Below are 18875 nucleotides of genomic sequence, written 5' to 3'. Positions count from 1 at the left end.
ACTGACTATTGGGGCTTCATAATACTTAATCTTGGGAGCCCAACTGACTATTGGGGCTTCATAATACTTAACCCTGGGAGCCCAACTAACTATTGGGGCTTCATAATACTTAACTCTGGGAGCCCAACTAACTATTGGGGCTTCATAATACTTAACCCTGGGAGCCCAACTAAATATTGGGGCTTCATAATACTCAACCCTTGCAGCCCAACTAATTATTGGGGCTTCATAATACTTAACCTTGGGAGCCCAACTAAATATTGGGGCTTCATAATATTTACCAAGGGAGCCCAACTAAATATTGGGGCTTCATAATACGTAACCCTGGGAGCCCAACTGACTATTGGGGCTTCATAATACTTTACCCTGGGAGCCCATCTAAGTACTGGGGCTCTTAACTAGCATTTCCAACCATGGAGATTCAGAATATACAGTTATACACTTCATTCTACACCAAAACATTATCACACACATACAAAACGTGGTGCAAATGGTTAGGTGCTACAGCTCACCCCTTTTATATTTTCTGTCTTAATTCATTGGATCAGCCAATGTTAGGTTAGAAGTGCGTGCCGTGTCCAATTTCTTGTGTCCTGTGTCAAGTTTCTTGCAGTACACCTCTCAACGCGGCAAGCCACGTATAACGATGGTGTGTTGGGTGGTGTAAGTTCAGTTTATGAGACGGTCAGTCCAGGTTGCAGTTCTTGGTTGTGTGTATTGTGCGTTTCGTGTCGCTAAACCGTTGAGTGGCGGTGGCGTCGATCGGTGGCTAGCGGGCGAAGTAACCAGGTATAACTAGGGCTACTGGCGAGAGGTCCTGGTAAAAAAAAAACCTCAACGACCACAAGCGAAGCAGCCTCCTGGGCGTGGTTGGAATCTTCGCTGTAAAATATTTTTTAGAAATAAGTGGACATTTTGGTGAAATTTGTTTATTGTACCAACGGTTTACATTCAGCCAGACATACGATGATCATACTGTAATGTCTTGCTGTATGGCAGATGAAATGTTGGGGCAATATTTTTTTATCAGAACGTTTATTCATTTATAATATAGTAGGGTGGAGGAAGATGGGACACCTTTTCATTCTACTTCCCGTCCCATTTTGTAGTAAACATAGAAAATTCAAAGAATTACAAAACCATTTTCTAACGACTCCCATAGCATTGACAGCAATATCAGCCGACTGTATAAATGACATTCCGTTACTTTGTCTACTAGGCATACTTTAATGTCCCAATATGAAAACACTTCGTGTAATAACAATTCAAACATTTAGGAGCCAATTTGTAGTGAATGAAAATGGCATTCTATAATTTTTATAATTAATAAAAAGTATTAAAAAAGACAAGTCGAAACATACCCATTTTTAATAAACAACAGTAAAATAGTCCGCCAAAACATAGTAAGAATATTAGAAACACAACTCTGGGAGACTTATCTTCATAGGCAGTTTACAGAATTGTAATATTTCAATACAAAGTTAAGTAGAGGATTTTAATTACAAAATAAAGTAATTCGTTTTAAAGCAATCACAGTAATTTTTAACACTAGAATAACACGTCCACAATTTAGACTAAAAATAGGGTTGTTTAAATTATTATGCAGGTACAAGGTATATAAGCCAAAATAAATGGGGCATTGGCTAAAGTGTAAAACTAAAACATATAAAAATATCTCAATAGCGAAGATCATCTCCTTCAAGAACAAAGAAGAAAATCAACAGTAAAACGAAAGTCGTTAAAACACACTATGGATAAAAAGTGTGTCGGTTAAAATAGTAAAGGGTTTAATATTTTTGTTATTTAACCTAAACAATTAAGCTCGGTTGGGCAGCCATAAACAGCCAGAACAAGAATTTGAATATTTGGTTCTTCTCATTTGATCTTATTTGCTCTCAAGTTCACTCAGTGATTAAACCTTCACTGCCGATCTGAAGAAAACTACAGGTAGCCTATATTAGGATTGGGTAAGGCGGGACTTTTTTAGCAGATAATATCCAAATATCCCGTGAGGATTTGTGAGGATACGGTTATTTTAATTCTTTAGATGTACTTTGTTTAATATCATAAATGTTATCTTAATTTTATTTGTCTTTGCGAATAGGATAATAAAAAACAATTTAATTACCAAAATAATAAAAATCAAAAAATACGATAATGAGGCGTCGATATAATGGAGATTAAATTAATTTCAATAAAAAAGAAGGAAATTGCAGCGGTTCGAAACTTTTAAAAGTTATGCTATTGGTATACACTTCTCCAAACATGTATTAATTGAAAACCGTGGTTGCTAAATTATTAATATAGGAGTAAGTCTGTACCAAAACGACTGTCGTAAAAAACCTGGAGATAAATTGGACGAGACATGAACAAAACATTAAAAAACAATTTTGTACAAAACCTGGAAATAAAAAATACAAAAAACATCGATAATGTTATGATTTATACATGCAATGATTGAATGTATTTTATTGCACTTTAAATAAATATTGTTACTTCAAAAAAGCGTTTCCACAACCTGGACAAAACTTGGGAACAAATTTGTTCAAAAACATTCTTATAGCTAAGCTCTCTTGTTATTCGTTATAATTTCTATTGCGTTGCCAGCAGCAACGTTTGAAAACAAATCAATTCATCAAAACAAACTTTTTCTATGAAACAAATTACCGGTGAATTTTAAACTCCTTGAAAGTATTTCGACTAAATGACGGGTAATATCAAAACACTTTACTATAATATTTTGCACAATATCTTAAAACTGATTAAACCTCATCAGGTTCAGACGGAAAGGCGAAAGTTTACACAAGTATCCACGATGCAGTAAGACATGGCGATATCGCTCAATTGGAGTTTATGGTAAAGAATGGGGCAGGAATAAATGAAGTTGAGACGTCGACAAAGTTCACCCCAACACACTGCGCATGTTTTGTTGGCGCATTAGAATGCTTACATTGGCTGTTATGGCATGGAGCAGATACCAGTGACGTTACACCACGCGGGTGGACGCCTTCACATATTGCTGCTATACGCGGCCAAGATGCATGTATGCAGGTATTTGTACAAATCGTATAATTCTTAAAGCTGCTCAGTAATTTTTTATGGCGGCTGAATGGTTCTGGATACCCACTTTCTTGTAAAAAAGTCCCAAATATCTGTTTTATGCGGCTCTAAAAAAAGGCTCCGCATTTGTAAATTCCAGGGTGTCACTGTCATATGTACGGTCCTGGGTGTCATGAGTGTAAAAATGGGCGACAAATTTTAAAAACACTCTCAACATTGAAATACAAATATGCTTTAAACGACTTATCTGTTATGAAAAAACTAGGTGTATTTCCGACGAAATACATTTTGGCAAAACTTTAGTTTACCATTTGGCAAGGCTTAGTCGTCGGAAATACACTATGTTTTTTATACCAGATAAACTACAAAAATGGTTTACATTATGCCTGGTAGCAGAAGTAACAGATTACAGTTAGGCTCTCAAGATTTATTTTTTTATTATAAAATGACCCCGCAGGCTCTTGTAAGCAATGGTGCAAATCTATCAAGTAAAGACGACCGTGGTAGCACCCCATTACACCTCAGTGCATCTCATGGACATTCATTCACACTACAGACAATCTTAAGAAGTGGAGTGGTGAGTATTTATTATAAACTAATACCAATATGTTTGTTAAATACTGTACACTTAATGTAAGGCTATTTCAATTATATTCTGTGCATGTATTTTTATAATATTTTAATTATATATCGGTATCTTTTGTAACATAAAATGTTTTTATGAAGATAGCTGAATTTACTAGATAAAATAATGAATAAATGTAACTGATTTACCTCAAATGACGAGGCAACGACCGTCTTTATAATAAGCGGTTCTGTTTAATACTTTTTTGTGCCCGCTTACAAGTAACCACGTATGTAATTTTGTGGGTGTTTTATGATCAAGAATTTCAACCAGCCTTTGTATTTAACATTGTTATACAGGATGTTGGTGCATCGGACTTTAATGGTTGGCTACCATCACATAGTGCGGCTTTCCATGGAAGGTTGGGATGTCTTCAAATGTTGATTAAATGGGGGGCAAACACGGACGATGTCGACAACTCTGGTAATCCTAAGTTCTATTTTTCTCTACATGGGCGAGGTCTTGTAGCATGACATGCCATGTGACCTCTGATGTAGGGCATAGTTGGCCCAATAATACTTCTTGCAATGGGGCTTACTTAGGTTTTGTTATCCTACATTAAACTAAGTTTTTTAGCAACACAAATGTATTTTGTACGGATAACTTAGAAGAGGGAACTAGGTATGTGAAATACAGCACCCATGTTATATCGACTGTCCTTGCCGCTTGATGCTGGGTTAATAAGTTACATCCATTTATTCAATACATAACAGTTGGTAGGACCTGATTTTGTCTTTTTTTACCCCCAAATCCTTACTATTATTTCCCATTTATTGTTAGGAAACACAGCTGCTCATCTTGCAGCACAAGAAGGTCACCTTCCGTGTTTGAAATATTTAATTTCTGTTGGATCGAGTGTCGAGCACGTATTATTAGCCCATAATGATCAAGGAGAAACCCCAAAAGACCTCGCTCATCGATTTTATAAAAGTTCAATTATTGATTACTTGAATAACATGGAGTATGAACAAGAACATCCAGAAGCTGAAGAAAGTTAGTGATTTTTTAGTGAATTTTTTTTGTGAAACTTTTTTGTGTATTTTTAGTGAAACAGCCACTAAAAACAATGAGATAAAACAAAGTCACAGATCAAATTCTCAAAAGTATTGTTTCAATACCTATTTTTCCTTTAAAACCTGCCATTCAACAATAACTAAAAGAAACACATCTTTATACAAGTTTTGTCTTTAAAAGGAACACCAGTTATAATCATAAATGACTTTCCCGTTTCAATATTCTTTTTTTATAGATCTTGCTTTTCCTGCTCATGTAGCAGCATACAAAGGTGACTTGGTTGTGCTGAAGGCCCTCATTGAGCAAGGTGTTATTAACATCAATGAAAGAGATGAGAAGATGTCAACACCATCGCATAAAGCAGCTGGACAGGGACATGTGGAAGTGTTGCAGTGGCTTGTTGAAATGGGTGCAAACAGTAAGTAGATAGCATTGTTACTAATGGGTTGTCTAACTAGTCAGCCATACAGAAAAAACAATCACTCACAAAGTTACATTTGTGATAACTCATAAGTTAGCATGAGGTGTATAAAACCCGAGGATAAAAAGTTATATTCATTTACCTTTAACACAGGGACACACACACTACTTGACAATGTTAATAAGCCTGTACCCCACTTGTAATATTGCCTCAACATGGGCATGCATGTCATTGGGCAAGATACTTAATAACAACTACTCCAACCCAGTGGTCCCTTAAAGGTTGTCTAAACTGTCAGCTAAACACTAAAAAAATTAGAAAATCCACAAAACATATAAACCTTACACACATGGTAACTTGTAAGCTGGTGGAAGGTGTATGAAACAGAACACCCGTCACCCGTGTTATAACGACTGTCACCGGCACTCAAAGATAATCAGTTACATTCATTCATCTATTTATTCAATGCAGTGGAAATTCGGAACTCGTCGGGTGAAACACCATTCGACGTCGCCAAGAGGTTCGCGCAACTTTCGTGCGTTAAGTTACTTGGTGGGGATGAATCAGATGAAACATCAACTGATGATGAGGATTACAATAATGATGAAAACTCACTTCAAGTTATTAAGCAAAGCAAAAACCCAGCATTAAGTAAGTCATACACTAACGTTTGAATATTTTTTTACAAATTTTTTATCTCTTCGAATATTGTTTATCTCCCATCAATTACGTTAGAAAAAGCGAGGGGCTCCAAAAATTGGTGAGGTTTATGCCGTAGCACCCCAGGTGTTGGGGTAATGGGACAATTCTGGCCTAAATCCTAGGACCTATGGCGTGCTACGCTGTAGGTCCTCACCCATATAGTATAGAATAGAACATTTGAAAATGCCATATTTTTTATCTCTTTGAATACATTATGTAGTTCAGACTAATTAACACTGCGAAGAGATCGGAATATTTCGAACATAAATGTATGAATGGGCCTTATTCATCCTCGCACAGTGAGAAAACAACAGTCGTTGTAACATGGGTGTTCTGTTTCATACACATCTTAGGAGTTACCGAGTTACCATGTTTTGTGGGGGGTTGTGGTTGTGGGAAAAGAGTTTATATAGGAGTAAGTCGTTCTAACTTTTTATTTTTAATTTAATAGATCGTTCATTAAGAAAAATTGAAGAATTAGAAAAATTATTGGAAATCGCAAAATCAAACTACAAGCAGTTTGGTGGGGTACTACCTGAGGATAAGAGAAAATATAAAGAAGAACAAGAAAATAAAAGGTGTGGAATTTTTATATTTAAACAAACAAATGAAGTCTTGTTTGTCTGCTAGGTGTTGTGACTACGCTTATTTTTTTCCAATTAAATGTAAATATGTTTTTAAAGTAAGCGTGTTTTAACTAATGTTGTTTTGTCGCTATATCCTGTCTTTTCGTTTAAAAAATTCCTAAATCTTTGTAATCAACGAGACAAAAAAGTTATTATTATTAAAGTCACCTATTTATTTTCACATAGCACTTTAGACTTATGTTTATATTTCATAAATTTCATGCTACCTTATAGTTCACTATGTATGTAACTATATGAATTACATTCACTTTTTTTCTCTATGGTTTACAATTTCCACAACCCATAAAGATAACCTGGTTTAACAATTATTGTTAAGTGATTACTAAGCAAGCGCCAAAAAAATTACCTACAAAGTTACATAGGTGGTAACTCGTAATCTGACAAAGGTGTATAAAACAAAACACCATGTTATAGTGACTGTCGTTGCCCGCCACGCGAGGGGAAATAAGTTACTTTTATTTATTTACTCTGCCAATCAAAATAATCATAGTTTTAATTTAATTATACTGTTTTGCTTTAAAAAGAGTAATTCAAGAATTAGAAGCTCAGCTTGAATACGAGAGAGTTCGTAGAGAAAGATTGGAATCAGAACTTGATGACTACAGAGCTGAAACTGCTCACCTCAATCTACAAATAGAAGAAATAACCAACCAACTTCAACAAGCCAGAGGGGTGGGGAATTTGAAATTTCTAGCACAAAAATTGTTACTGAACATAACATCCATGTAATAACAGCCACCCTTTTTCTGCCACGCGAGGGTAAAGCATGTTATAGTCTTTTAAAAACATCAAAATAACTTAAATCATATGGGCAAAAAGAAGGGAAATAACAGAAAATTGACGATTAGTAAAACACTTCAAGAATAAAAATAAAAGTTATGTTTCACACACCTTGTGTCCACTAAGTTTGTAATTACTAATTAGTGGATAGGTTTACTGTGTCATTAGGTTTACTGTGTGTTAAAAATGAAATATTTTTTTGTCACTTATTTAAAAGTGAATTATTTTTAGGCACTTAATGAAATGAATGTTGAAAAAACACAACGGAAGAAAAAAGTTAAAAAGAAAAAAGATTTGTCGGGAGGTACATTTGTGAGAAGGACATTTAATTGAAGAATGAAAACGATTATGACTGAAAGTTACCGAGATGACACTCACTAAAGACTGTTTTCACTATGTTGAAAATCAAGGTGTTTGATAAATATCACACCAATAAAAGTTATACTAATGCATGAAAAATTTACATGAGTAACTAAAAACTGTGTTTTACTGTGTTTGAAATCAAGCAGTTCTCTTTTTGTTTGATAATTATAAGCAGAAACTACAATTTTAAAACTTTTTTACCAAAATCATGAATCTTGTGCACAAAAATATTTAAAAATTTACACGAATGCTTAATTACTGAAAAGTTATTTTATATTTTTTGTATAAAAGCAATAGCTTTGTGGTTTTGTAATAATGTAGCGCTAATGTTTACGTCAATGTTTATGTCAATGTGAATGTCTGTATGCTAATGTTTATGTAATGTTTATGTCATTATGTTAATAAATAAATGTTACTTATTTATCAGTGATATGTCAAAAAAATGATCTTGAATGTAACTTACTTTATCCTAGCGTAGCCAGAAAATGACAGTCGTTAGAAAATGGATGTTATGATAGCAAAACAATAATAGCAGCGATCTTAAAATTTGGTAATTCTAGTTTTATCAAGGTGAGCAGTTTAACAAAGTTTTTGCAGTGCAAAATTTCAAGCCTTTTTTAACAATTTCAACAATTTTTTTTTAGATTGAATTTTTTTTAGATTAAATTTTTTTTTTAGACATACGTAACTTTTACACATGTATGGTTGAGGTGACATTACCATGTCACAGCATCAGTAGGTTTGACATTGAATTTGTATGTTTTAGAAGTCAAGTAGTCATAATTTTTTTAGTGAGTGGCATTTTTTTGTTTCTTGCGGTGTTTCTTTTTGAGTTGTCTGGTGTTGATTTATAATATGGTGCAGGGTATACAAGCCTACTGAGAAAATTTTGACTTTTTTTTACTCATAAGCTGGCATGAGGTGAATGAAAACAGAACACCCGTGGTATTACTACTGCCATTGATATTTCTTGGGGTGTTTCTTTTTGGGTTTTTTGTTTCTTGCGGTGTTTCTTTTTGAGTTGTCTGGTGTTGATTTATAATATGGTGCAGGGTATACAAGCCTACTGAGAAAATTTTGACATTTTTTTACTCATAAGCTGGCATGAGGTGAATGAAAACAGAACACCCGTGGTATTACTACTGCCATTGATATTTCTTGGGGTGTTTCTTTTTGGGTTGCCTGATGTTGATTTATTTGGTCCAGGGTGGCCTATACTGAAAATTTTTGATTTTTATTTATAATTTTTTTTTTTTACTCATAGGCTGGCACACGCGTAGGAACAGAACACCCGTGTTATAATGACTGCCGTTGCCATTTCTTAAGGTGCCTAATTTTAGGTTGTCCGGTGTTGATTTATAATATGGTGCAGGGTATACAAGCCTACTCTAAAATTTTTTTTTTTTATTTTTTTTTTTTTAAATCAATTTTTTTGGCCCTACCACGCGATAACAAACAAATTACATTTGTTAAGTATTCACACATTATTTTTTTAATTCTTCTTAAGACTTTTTACATTTGTCTTTCAATAACTAACAATTAAATACATGAACTTACACATTCATTAAAAAGTATTCACCCAAATTTTTGTAACCGTCAACACTATTTTAAAGTTTATTTTTTAACATAACTCACAAGTAAATACATGAACACACTTTATTTTTCACCACAAATAAACAAAGCACACGTTAATTAACACTGAAAGTTGCAAACTCTTCTTCCAACGACATCAATCACATCATTGATGTCTTCAACTTGTGAGAGACTGAGGACGTTTTCGCTTGCCGGCTTCGATGCGATCATGCTCAAATCACGGAGATGAGACCCCGTGATACCAACAGCCATCACGTGAACGTTCATATTTCGTAATTCAGCCGCTGAAACAATAAATTTAAAAAAATTAAAAAATTAAATACGTAAAAAAATAATAAATTTGAAAAATTAACAGCTGCAACCAGAAATTATAAATTAATTTACAAATCAATAAATATGTTTTTGCTGGATAAATGACAGATGATAGTTAATTATCTTGCATGGCCGGGCTATCACCGCCAATAAACATGATTGTTTTTTATTTCATACACCTTGTGCCCGCTTAATAGTTACCACGAATGTAACTTTGTGGGTAATTATTTTTTTTGGTATGGCTAACAATTTAGACAACCAATTAGTGACCACTGGATTTGACTAATTGTCTTAACAACTTAACATGTGACCAGGCTAGTAACCAATACGTAACATCCGCAGTGTTATAACAGGGTATTCTATTTCATGCAACATTTGGAAATTTTGGACGCTATCATGCTATTTGTATTCAATACAGTTTGTGGTCAGTAATCAGTACAACATAGGACTACTAACTTGTAAAAAGTTAAAATAAAAAAAGTCGTTATAACAGGATTATACTATTCCATATTAGAGTGGGGTAGGGGAAGACGGGACACCGTTCGCACATAATATCCACATATCTGGATCATGTTTTGAACAATTAACAACAGTCTATATGAGTCATGGTGATGCGGTTTTATATTTTTTAAAAATTCTTTGTTTACTACTAAAAAAAACAGAAAATATAACTAAAATGTGTCCTATCTTCCCCAACCTTACTATATTCTATATAAAATAGTTTACCTGCAGCTTTCGAGTTGTCCTTTGAGTTACCATCTGTCACAGCAATGACAACATTGGTGGATCCTTCACGTTTTCCAATCAAATGTTCTCGTGTGAAAGTCAGAGCTTGTCCTGTGGAAATGTGTGTATTAGTTGAATCAGAAAATTAGTTTTATTTAGTTAAATTCATGATAGCATTCTTATGAGACTACATTTTGCTAGAAATACCTTGTTAAATTTAATAATCAAAATTATGAAATATTTTTTAACTTTTAAAATAAGAATAAAAAAGTTTTTAAAAAATTAAAAACAAAAATGAAAAAAAATATGAAACAAACATCACTTTATACTTCGTTAAATTTGGGGCCATTACGGGTTTTAAAGTAACAGAATATTAACCATAGGTTTAGATTTAACTATATCATTCCATATTGAAATTAAATAAAGTTAATACCTGTTAATGTTCCCTTGCCAGCAAACTGTAAAGAGTCGATCGCATTGTCAAGCTCAGTTTTCGAGTAAAACCATTCAGTATCATTGGCAAGTTGTACAACAGAGTGGAAAGTAACGACTGCTATTCTAGTGAACTCATCTGACAGCGTAAATCTCTCATATACCTGTGGAAATGCACGTTGATCAAAAACAATAAAAATAAGAAAGTGTCTAAGGATCTCGTGCTACGAAAATGAATGAGATAAAAATTAAGTCCAATCAATTGTATAACAAAAGATATATGTTTCGTCTAAGTAGCATCGTCAGTCTATTTAATTTGAAAAAGAGACTGACGATGCCATTTAGGCAAAATATATATTTATTTAATTGGTTGGACTTGATTTTTGTCTATACTTTTTTGTAGCAGCAGATCCTTACTGTATTTTTTTACACAAGAATTGTTCAACTCTATAAGCAAATCAGAGTCAGATTTATGGAATTTAATTCAGTTAAACAAGTAAACACTTACATTTTTAACAAACTGTTTCATTGTTTTAAAGTTTTCTTCTCCTATACTACCAGAGCTATCCATGATAAAAATCAAGTCCATTCTTGCTTTTGGGGGGCATGAGTCTGTAATAAAAAAATGAATTAGTTTGCTATTTCTAACAAAGCAGACATCACAGATAACAAGATAACAAGGGTGTTTTGTTTCATACACCTCATGGGTCAATTTTACCATGTATATGTAACTTTGTGGGTGATTGTTTGGTTTTTGTATGGTTGACAATTTGAGCAACCCATTTGTGACCACTGGGTTGGAACAATGGCCAATTGCCATTAAGTGTCTTCCCCATGGACACCTCCTAACACTCCAGGTTTAGAAAATTTACCATAATACATTGAAGAAATAAATTTAAAATTTACTAAAACACATTGAATTGATAAATTCAAAATTTACTATAATACATTCAAATAATGACTTAAAATTGCTGATAATACATATTACATTGAAATTATCACTTTAAATTGCTGATAACTATTCACTAACCGACACAGCAGGCTTTGCTGTCACTCCAAGTCAAGTTTTGTCGACATTCAATTTCTGGGCTGCCGTGTATACTGTATCCATTATCACAGGAAAATGCACATCTTGACGAAACTTTGTTGCCGTTCGTGCAAGACACTGAACCGCTGTTTGGTGCACTTATGACTGGTGAGCAGACAGATTCTAAAAAAAAATAAAATAAAATACAATAAATTTGGTATATTCTATGTGGGTGAGGTCCTGCAGCGTGGCATGACATGGGATCTGAAATTTAGGCTAGAATCAGCCCATTACCGTAAAACTTTCTAGCCTGACTGATGAAAAAATTATAAGGTTTTAAGCGTTATACGGGTATTGTCTCAGGGGCTTGTTTTTAAAACTGGATTCACAAATCTAAATTCAGGGGCACCAAGAGTGTACCAAATTTAAATAAAGCACTACATATATATATATACAACAAAGTACTGCATATATGTATTATACTATTAGCCATGAAAGGTTGCCAAAATTAAAAAAAAAAACATAATAGCGTTTGCAATCAAAAAAATTTTGGAACTAGTGGTCCAAGTACCATTGGATGGGGTTTAAGCATTGGTAACTTTAAGTTAATGTACAACCGATCTTACTTACCAACACACTGCGGTAGTATGTTACTCCATAACATGTATGGTCCAAGGCATGTTACAGAAGAGCTTGGTCCCATAAGTTCATAGCCTTCATTACATTCGAACTCACAAGTTGAACCTTGTTGCCAGCCATCAGAACATGAGATTTTACCATTAGGCATACCGGCCAGAGCGGGCTGGCACAAATTCACTTGTTCTGGGAGAAATAAGTGAAAAATTGTGACTTGTTGTTATATAGTTACATAAATTAGATGAATGAATGAATATAACTTGCTTTATTATTGTGTGGTTAAAAAAACGGCAGTGATTATAATATGGATACTCTATTTCAAACACCTCGTGCCAGCTTTCATGTTACCACGAATGTAGGTTAATTTTATTTTTGTTGGTATTGATGACAATTTAGACAACCCATTAGTGGCCACTGGGTTAGAGCAATTGCCGTTGAGTGTCTTGCCCAAAGACATATCTGCTACCAATAGTAGCAGCAACGAGCCTTGAACCCATGACCTTTAGATTAGAAGCATGTACACCAATCAATGTGCCACGGTGCCAGAAATAAATCAAAAATTTTGACAATTATATAAATCAAATAAATCCAAAGTACCATTAGTTTTCTCTGTATCGCAAACATATCTTGCCAATTCACTGCAAAGTAGCTCGGTCCATTTAAAATCTCGTGTTCCATAGTTTTCTGGATCCGAAACCAAGTGCACACATCTTGGCTCTGGACGCCCTCCCACTATAATTAAAATATTAAAACAAATTTGGGATTAAGATGCATTGGGTGCAGCCAGGGGGTTTACGGGGTCAGAACTCCCCTTTTAAGGATATAAATATAAAAATGAAAAGTTAGATTGTAGTTAGTTGTCATTTTTTTATAATTGGTTGTCAATTTTACTAATTAAAACAAAGCAAAAAAAGGGTTGACCTGCCTGCTCTGCAACCCCAGGTGCCTATGCCTATATTCAATTGAAAACAATGTAAATATGCACAGTGTCTTTATTTCTTATATTTGTATTTACCTGGTCTCATTCTTGGTGGACCTTCAGCCCAAACTTGGTAGTCAGTTGGTGACAATAATGAGCCATCTCTCCACCTATACACACCAGCCATGTATCGGTCATCTAATCCAATCCATGGACCAAGAATTTTAGTTGTCATGTCACCGTCAGGAACTAATTTATCCTAAAAAAATGTAAAATTCGAAACTGAAATTTAAAAACAGCATAAATAAACTGAAATGTAAAATATAAATTGAAACATAAATAAACTAAAATGTAAAATACAAAAAGAAATCTAATAAAAAAATTGAAACTAAATAAATTCGAAGGTGAAATATAAATTTAAATCAATTGTAATGTCTGATTTAGAAAAAAATTAAAATATTTCCATAAAAAGACATGTCATCTTACCAGTAAAATAGCATTAAGTGTTTGATAATCCATCATAGTACGAATAGTAGCAGGGTGACCACTTTCAATGTTAGCACATGCGTCCGATGCAGTAAATGATGGGTGTTCAGGATCTACCACAAGATATCTGAAGCAATATTCTCCATCTAATAATTCATGTGGAGGGCAAGGCAACTCCACTTCTATATAGAGAAATATAGTGTTGAAAATAGAATATAGTACTGTGGGGTAAGATGGGACACTTTTAGCACATACTATCCAAATATCCTGATCGTGTTTTAAAGTTTTAACAACGGTCTATGGGAGTCTTGAGAATACGGTTTTATAATTTTTTTTAATGTTTTTTGTTTACAAGAAATAGGACGAGGAAATTAAATAAAAATGTGTCCCTTTTTTTATATATATTATTATATATATATATATATATATAATATATATATATATATAATAATAATAATAAATATCATTTTTCTCACTTGTGCAATTAATTCCATCTCCAGTATATTCAGCTGCACAACTGCATTCATAACTCCCAGGTGTATTTACACAAACTTTTCCGTCATCCATGTAACAATCTGCTTCCCCCGTCAAACACTCATCAATGTCAACGCATGAAAATCCATTTCCCTCATAACCAGCAATACAATTGCACCTAAAAAATAGAAAATCTAAAATTTAATAAATGAATGTAACTTATATGAATGCGACTTATGTATAATCGCGTGGCGGGGCAACGACAGTCGTTGTAACTTGTAGCACAGGTGTTCTGTTTCGTGCGCATCGTGCCCGGTACAAGGTACCACATAAGTAACTTGTTGGGTGTATAAATATTTTTAGGGGGCTATTTTTATAGAATGTATGGCTGACAATATAGACAAACAATAATGACCACAGGGTTGGAGCAACTGCTGTTAAGAGTCTTGCCCAAGAACACATACGCCCACAATGGTGGCAGCACTAAGCCTTGAACCTAGAAACTCTGCAAACTAACCAGTTTGCCGAGGCACCGGTTAAATTTAAATGAGTTTCTGAACAACATTATTAGTATTACTTACAAATAGGATCCTGCAGTGTTGGTACAAGTAGCAAATTCATGACACTGGTTTAATGAATTGTCGCTGCATTCGTTCACATCCGTGCATGTATAACCATCACCTGTATTTCAAACATAAGCATTTGAATGTAACTTGCTTAGATCTCATGTGGCGGGGCAATGGCAGCAGTTATAACACAAGTGTTCTGTCTCATACACCTCGTGCCAGCTTATGAGCAAAATCAAAATTTATGAGTAAAAAAAAATCCCAATTTTTTTGAGTAGGCATGCATATCCTGCAGCAAATAAATGACACCTTTGTATAATATACCTGTATATCCTCTTCTGCAAACGCAAGAATTGCCGTCTGAGGACTCAATAGCTAGTTCATGACAGTCTGTAAAAAGTTTAAGTTAAATTATTTCTATTTTGAGTTAAAATAAATTCAAGATTACTTAAATGTGAATAAATGTAACTCGATTTATCCCCGCATGGCCGGAAAACGACAGTCGTAATAACACCTTGTTCTGTTTAATACACCTCGTGCTTGCTTACGAGTTACTATGTATGTTGCTGTGTGGGGGATTTGTCTTAGGGGGATTTTTTCATGTATGGCTGATAATTTGGACAACCTATTAGTGCCTACTGGGCTGGAGCGATTGCCGTTTTCCCAGGACACATACGGCCATAATGGTAGCAGCGACAAGCCTTGAACCCATTACCTCTGGGTTACATTACATACATGCGCGCCAACCACTTTTCAACGGTGCGGAAATTATCCTATTTTGAGTTAAATTATCCCGAATTTCAGCACAGAACTGTATGCAAATATTTTTGTTACCTTGTTTGCAGTATGGCTTCTCATTATTCCAATTTGAATTGTCGTTCATGCACGTTACAACTTGTTCACCTTGCAGCGTATACCCTTCACTGCATTCAAACGAGCAGTTCGAGTGCCACCTAGCGCCGTCAGTACAATCAACAGATCCGAAACTAGGTTGCGTTGTCATATCATCGTTACAATAGGAATCCGGACAGTTTACATCGAACATTGGATCTGTATAAACAAAACTATGTATATGATCTATATTCCACTTATAGCTTTGTTGTTGTAAAGTAGTTAGCGCGTCTTTAACCATAGTTTATAATTACCCACAAAGTTACATATATATTACTGGGGGGAGATGGGACACCTTTAGCAAATAATATCCAAATACTCTGATCATGTTTTAAACATTTAACGACGACCAATGAGTGTCGTGAGAACACGTTTTCATAATTCTTTGAAAATTCCTTATTTACTACCAATGAGACGTACAAATATAATAAAAAGGTGTCCCATATTTTCCCACCCCACTATATGGTATCTCGTGTACGAGGTGTGAGAAGCAGAACACCCGTGTTATAACAACTGTCGTTGACTCGCCACGCAAAAATAAATGAGTTGTATCTATTCAGTAATCTTACCGTATATGCATTGAGTCGGTTCGTTTGACCAAGTACCATCATCTTGGCATACGCGGTTGGCTTCGTCGTCATTTTGCGGCAAGAGGTTATCGCTTTCTGTTCGGTAACATAGATCACACTGTATCGAACATACGGAGTTAACTGAAATATCATCCGGTGTACAAGAGTATGTTCCATGGGGTGGCGATAAAAGTTTTGGGCACGTAATTTTCTTCGTGCAAACAGGCTTAGGGTGACTCCACTGTTTCGTCACTTCACACGTGATTTCTGCCTGTCCAATCAAGTCGTAGCCATCCGCACATTGGATGCTACACACTGAACCGACAGTGCGGCCATCCGTACAGGTAGTTTCACCATTTTCTGGAGGAGTTAGCATCGTAGCATCACAGCGATCACATCTTGTGTCTAAAAACAAGACATGCTTTTAATAAATATAGTCGGGTGGGGAAAGACAGGACACCTTAATATCCAAATATCACATAATATCCAAACATCCTGATCGTGTTTGAAACAATTAACAACGATCTATTATGGAAGTCGTGAGGATACGGTTTTATAATTCTTTGAATGTTCTTTCTTTACCACCAAATGGGACGGGAAAAAAGGGCAAAACAGTGTCCCATCTTACCCCAACCTACTCTACCACCTAATCGCTTTACATGTAACATATTTTTTAAAAAATTCTATTTATCTTTCGAAGACGATAGCAAACATAAAGTAAGTTAAAACAAAAACGAAACAAGGGGAAAGTTAAAACAAAAACGAAACGAGGGGAATAAACAGCAAACCAAAAGTCTCTATAAAACTCTCAGAATAAAAGCATATTTGCCAAAAAATATCGATTAAAAGTTACATACCGTATTCACATTCAGTTTCTGCGCCTGACCACAGTTTACTTTCAAGGCATATTCTGCTATCTGACCCAACAACGTTGTAACACTGGTCACATCGGAAGTCGCACACAGTAGTGTTGTACTGGGTGTTGAATGAACAAGTAACTGTACCATGTTCGGGAGCTTTTAATTCTGTACATTGACGCTCTGGGAAAAAAGTCTTAATTCAGAAAATAAACGCTTTTTAGTGAAACGCTTCAAAAAAATAAACGCTTTTTAGAAAATTTTAGTGGTTAGAGCCAGCTAGAATCGTACCCAAAAAGTAGTTAACGCTGAAATCAGTCTGTATCACCTTGGGCAAGACACTTCACGGTCATTTTATACTCTATAGGCACAGTGGTCATTAATGAGATGTCTAATTTGTCGAACATATAGAAAAACAAAGCAACAAAATAACCGAAAAGTTACAGGTCTGGTATATCTGGTAAGTGGGCACGAGTTTATAAAATAGTACATTCGGTATAAATGGCTGTCATTGTTCAGCCACTCGAAGGTAATCACCCACAAAGTAACATGCATGGTAACTTGTAAGCTGGTACGAGGTCGAGGTGTATAAAGAATAACACCCGTGTTATAAAATTCAACAACCTAGTTTTGTTCATGAATTCTTACCCTGCAGGTCGCCGTTGCAGTTAGGTGTGTTACAGCAATATCTGCACACTGATAAAGGAGTGTTTGGAATATCGTTGCATTGTGTGCTTGGCCAACCAGGACGATCGTTTTGGAGGAAATTGTTGTTGCATGCATGTTCTTGCTTGCACCCCTGTTAACAATACATGTGTTATAGTAGGTTGGGGTAAGGTGGGACACCCTTTCTTTCTCTTTTTAAGTCCAATTTGGTAGTAAACTAAGAATATTTACAGAATTATACAACTGCATCCCAGCGGCTCTTAAAGAGCGTTATTAATTGTTCAAAATACCATCAGGAAATATGGGATTTAGTAGCTAACGGTATACCATCTTTTACCCAACAGTACTTTAACTATTAAAGTTTTGAAAAGGCTATTTACCTTTTTTATTCTAACAGCAAACGTGTTCCCGATACTGTAAACCCGAATTTCTGTTTGGCACGCTTTTTCGTTTCGTTGACAAGTGACCATTTTTTGACAATCTGCATTTGACCTTGCGTTGTCGCAACTGAAACATTGCTGGTTTACAGCGGACGAACTGAAGCTTATTGTCCGTTGCAATGTCGAAGCTACCACCACATATGGTAGCACAGTTAGTAGGAGGTGAAGAGCCATTAAACCTAAAACGACAGCAGTAAGAAATACGAACACGCATAGTGCAAGAAATGTAGGGTATATAAGTTGTTTACCTATTTATAATTACCTCCTAAGTTACATATATGATTCGTAAACGTGCACGAAACGTATGAAATAAAAAAACTCGTGTTAAAACGACTGTCATTGCCTCGCCATGCGATGATAAATAAGACATATAGGACATAGGATATTTACCTTTTCCGTTTGAAGATATCATAGTTATAGATAAGTCGCTCTGCTGATACTGATATCTTGCAGTGTAAAACACAAGTGATATTTACTTGGCCATTGCACGGCCTTTTATACGGACTGTCGGTACTCAAATTCATGGTGTGCCTAAATTTAGCATAGTTTTGTAATAAAACATTTATATCTGGTCTTCATTTACGACTGTCTGAAGTTTAATTTGTCTTGCTGCATACAATCACCAGTAGTGAATGTTAACAGCCATTCTTGTTTGAATTCAGACTTAGG

The 18875-nt window shown here is 34.9% G+C and overlaps 2 protein-coding genes across 2 annotated transcripts; one reads left to right on the top strand and one right to left on the bottom strand.

Annotated features, from left to right (window-relative positions):
• The first annotated feature begins 2605 nt into the window (after positions 1 to 2605).
• LOC100184405 (ankyrin repeat domain-containing protein 42-like) lies at positions 2606 to 8033 on the top strand. Its single transcript, XM_002124520.4, has 10 exons — positions 2606 to 2711; positions 2777 to 3051; positions 3518 to 3637; positions 3985 to 4108; positions 4466 to 4678; positions 4935 to 5117; positions 5592 to 5771; positions 6274 to 6400; positions 6994 to 7141; positions 7481 to 8033. Exons 1-10 carry the CDS (start codon positions 2705 to 2707, stop codon positions 7580 to 7582), a joined length of 1479 nt encoding a protein of 492 aa, XP_002124556.2. The 5' UTR covers positions 2606 to 2704; the 3' UTR covers positions 7583 to 8033.
• Positions 8034 to 9196: 1163 nt separating this feature from the next.
• LOC100182036 (sushi, von Willebrand factor type A, EGF and pentraxin domain-containing protein 1-like) lies at positions 9197 to 18750 on the bottom strand. Its single transcript, XM_026835167.1, has 18 exons — positions 18597 to 18750; positions 18147 to 18385; positions 17749 to 17899; positions 17101 to 17283; positions 16244 to 16648; positions 15618 to 15833; positions 15108 to 15173; positions 14799 to 14898; positions 14220 to 14395; positions 13744 to 13925; positions 13354 to 13516; positions 12936 to 13070; positions 12333 to 12524; positions 11706 to 11885; positions 11184 to 11287; positions 10677 to 10839; positions 10244 to 10354; positions 9197 to 9489 (listed from the first exon to the last, which is right to left on the bottom strand). The coding sequence occupies exons 1-18, from the start codon at positions 18616 to 18618 to the stop codon at positions 9305 to 9307; spliced, it is 2973 nt and encodes a 990-aa protein (XP_026690968.1). The 5' UTR covers positions 18619 to 18750; the 3' UTR covers positions 9197 to 9304.
• Between the last annotated feature and the right edge of the window lie 125 nt (positions 18751 to 18875).

The sequence above is a fragment of the Ciona intestinalis genome, chromosome 7 (assembly GCF_000224145.3).
Source record: "Ciona intestinalis chromosome 7, KH, whole genome shotgun sequence".
In the NCBI taxonomy this organism is placed as follows: Eukaryota; Metazoa; Chordata; class Ascidiacea; order Phlebobranchia; family Cionidae; genus Ciona; species Ciona intestinalis.
This window is presented reverse-complemented; position numbering and strand designations above follow the sequence as displayed.

Bases quoted from the DNA above. Each gene is read 5' to 3' on its own strand.
- LOC100184405 (XM_002124520.4), top strand. The intron at 4,109-4,465 runs GTAATCCTAAGT...ATTTATTGTTAG, and splicing joins GGACGATGTCGACAACTCTG to GAAACACAGCTGCTCATCTT. The intron at 6,401-6,993 runs GTGTGGAATTTT...TGCTTTAAAAAG, and splicing joins GAAGAACAAGAAAATAAAAG to AGTAATTCAAGAATTAGAAG.
- LOC100182036 (XM_026835167.1), bottom strand. From the start codon at position 18,618: ATGATATCTTCAAACGGAAAAG. The intron at 18,386-18,596 runs GTAAATATCCTA...CTGTCGTTTTAG, and splicing joins GATATCTTCAAACGGAAAAG to GTTTAATGGCTCTTCACCTC. The intron at 15,174-15,617 runs GTAACAAAAATA...AACTTTTTACAG, and splicing joins GAAGCCATACTGCAAACAAG to ACTGTCATGAACTAGCTATT.